This window comes from Mesitornis unicolor, unplaced genomic scaffold (assembly GCF_000695765.1).
Source record: "Mesitornis unicolor isolate BGI_N332 unplaced genomic scaffold, ASM69576v1 scaffold200, whole genome shotgun sequence".
NCBI classification, from domain to species: Eukaryota; Metazoa; Chordata; class Aves; order Mesitornithiformes; family Mesitornithidae; genus Mesitornis; species Mesitornis unicolor.
In genome coordinates, this window is record NW_010157368.1 from 67,457 (window position 1) to 70,374 (window position 2,918).

The 2,918-nt window shown below is 38.7% G+C and overlaps 1 protein-coding gene across 1 annotated transcript in view; it reads left to right on the top strand.

Annotated features, from left to right (window-relative positions):
• Positions 1-2,718, top strand: part of SLCO5A1 (solute carrier organic anion transporter family, member 5A1) — a gene marked incomplete at its 5' end in the record, with an annotated part of 70,170 nt that extends 67,452 nt beyond the window's left edge. Inside the window, 2 exons of the mRNA XM_010179668.1 lie at positions 779-843; positions 2,089-2,718. Of these exons, the coding sequence (XP_010177970.1) occupies positions 779-843; positions 2,089-2,534 (511 nt within the window). The remainder of the gene's footprint in view (positions 1-778; positions 844-2,088) is intronic.
• Between the last annotated feature and the right edge of the window lie 200 nt (positions 2,719-2,918).

The following is a 2,918-nucleotide window of genomic DNA, read 5'->3' on the forward strand; positions in this document are numbered from 1 at the left end:
AAGGTAATGTCATTTATTTGTCCACCTGAAAAAAAGTGTTCAGGTTTTTCGATCTCTGCCGTCTGCTCTGATAACACCTTTGTCCATTTAAAATACAGCTTCTGTAAGTGAGCTTCAGTCTGATTTTTAAAGAAAAGTGAGAAAAAAACCCCAGAATATGGTCCACTGCTAAAATAGATTTGTATTTGCATAATACATTTTGTTGTTAAAAGAGGAGGAGGAATATTTAGAGGAAAATGAGATAAGGGATGAGGGACCTTTTACAAGGACATGTAGTGATAGGACAAGGGATAATGGGTTTAAACTGGAAGTGGGTAGATGTAGATGAGACATTAGGAAGAAGCTCTTCACTATGAGGGTCGTGAGACACTGGCACAGGTTGCCCAGGGAAGTTGTGGATGTCCCCTCTGGAAGTGTTCAAGGCCAGGTTGGACAGGGCTTTGGGCAACCCGGTCTAGTGGGAGGTGTCCTTGCTCATGGCAGGTGGGTTGGAACTGGATGATCTTTAAGGTCCCTTCCAACCCAAACCATTCTGTGATTCTATGATTCTATAACTAGGATTTACAAAGCACACCCTTAGGTATTGGTTCTACTGGTAACAGAAGGACAAAGAGAATGGTTAAGCAATAACAGTTAACAATATTAGAAGCTAAATGGAAGAAATTTAGACAAAGATTTTTTATAACTCATTGAAAAGCCAGTAGGTAGAGCCAGAACATGCCACAATAATTATCTGTTATGACTGTTTCTTCAGAGGAGTTTACTTTTTGCCTGCTAGGTCTGTGGAAGATGGGGAGCGGCCCTTTGCACTAGGAATGCAGTTTGTTTTATTACGAACTCTTGGTAAGTTTTACAGTTACTCAGCATTTCCGTAAAGGCTCACCATATTTGGCTTAAATGTACCATAAAAGCACTAAAATTCCATAAATCTGCCACTAATTGCCTGACTAATTGTATTAGGAACCTAAAATTAATAGCTTCTGAAAATGTTTTAGCTGAGAATGTTTTTAATTCTTTTTGTTACTTTCTGGAGCATTTTTGTTCCAGAAAGATATATTTTTACAGTTTCAAATTTTATTTGAAAATTAATGGTTACTATGCATGGTTTTATAAGGATTTTTTCCTTTTTTTAAAAACAGGGTTTTATTACTTTCAGCAGTAACAATCACTTTTTGCATTTTTTAAATAAGAAGTAGTTGCTACTTAATGTCTAATCCAAATGCTTCAAAGCAAAAGAGGCCCATGTTAGAAGTTTTTATTCCACAAAGTAGTTTCTTTCAAGCTCTTGAACTTCTAAAATCCTGCCTATAAAGAACACTCCAAGTGTCAGTTACTACGAAACACGTGACCAGAGCAAGCAAGGACTATTCTAAGAGAACAAGAGGAGAAGCCTGTATAGCTACATCTGGAAATTTCCTTTGAGGAAGGACATTTATGACTTGTTTTAAAGTTGTCATATTTCTGGAGAAAGTAGGGGTATTCAGTGGGCTTGGTTGCATTTTTAGCAGTCTTAGAAGTTAAAGTCTGTTTCAGAGGAAGATCTATTCAAAAGCATCTTTACCATTTTAGTGGTCTCACTGCTCCCATCTGTCTTCAGTAAGAGAAATAATTTGCAGTCTTCGGGGCTTCTTCTTAATTTAAAGCAGCGACCCTTGCCCTTTCCCAGCTCATGGGCAATAGATGTTAATCAAGTAACAGCTGAACAGCTCTAGAGATAATCTTGTCTTTTGTTCCTCTCCCGTATTTTATTTCCTGAGAACAACATTGGATTTTCTTTTGGGGGACATGTTCAAGAAGAGCTGCCAACTGGGGATGGCAGATTGAAGCAATACCTGTTGTAAGGTGCTGCTGCATTGTCTTCTTTGCTTAAATTCTTTCCCATTTGTGGTGCATTTCATGTGTGAGATAAGTAGTGCTGGTGGGAAGACCAGCAGACCAGTTTTCTGTGTTTTACATTTCATGTGAGAAGAGCAGTGTAGAAATCTCAAAAATTCTTGACTTACACTCTTTTGCTAAGGCATATAGTTTCTTTAGAATTTTTCTATTATGTGCTAACACATATTATTTCTGTTGCTATTTTTATTTCAGCTTACATTCCCACTCCAATTTATTTTGGGGCTGTTATTGACACCACGTGCATGCTTTGGCAACAGGATTGCGGCGTACAAGGATCTTGTTGGGAATACGATGTCACCTCGTTTCGTTTTGTCTACTTTGGGTTGGCAGCTGCTCTCAAGTTTGTGGGATTCTTTTTTATTTTCCTGGCCTGGTATTCCATTAAGTGTAAAGAAGAGCAACTGCAGAGATGGAGATGGAGGGCTTCGCCAGTGAACACTGTGAGTGAGATGGTTGGCCAAGCTGGACCCCAGCAAAACTATGCACGGACTAGATCCTGCCCTACTTTGAGTTCCCGAGGAGACACCAGTGTGGCACAAGGAATGAACTGTGTAGCACAGACATACTCTGCCCCTTTTTCAGAAGCAATAAATTCCTTAAGTGAAAATGCGTTGGAAGAAGTCACTGCTGATATATAGACCCCTGGCTTGGTAATGTAACATTTAGTTTTGTTGGTTGACTTAATTACGGCGCCTTGTAAAACACCTGTGCCTTCTATTTTTAATCTAAATGTAACACATGATAAAACCAACAAAACTTAATGCAAACAACCATAGTATGTTTCTGAGGGCTGGATACCTCAAACCAACCCAAGTTCTTATTTCTCCCTGCCCGACAATGGAGTTTTAAAGATTGTGTTTGTAATTATTTCAGATGTGTCCATTAAATGTCCATGCTCTGATCGAATTATCAACGTAAGGGTGAGGTATTATGAACAGCAGAAGTCAGTGGAAGAGTGACAAAAACTCATGTCGTTGATGTCTGGATGTCACAAAAGTATTTAAATGTATCGTCAACTTCAT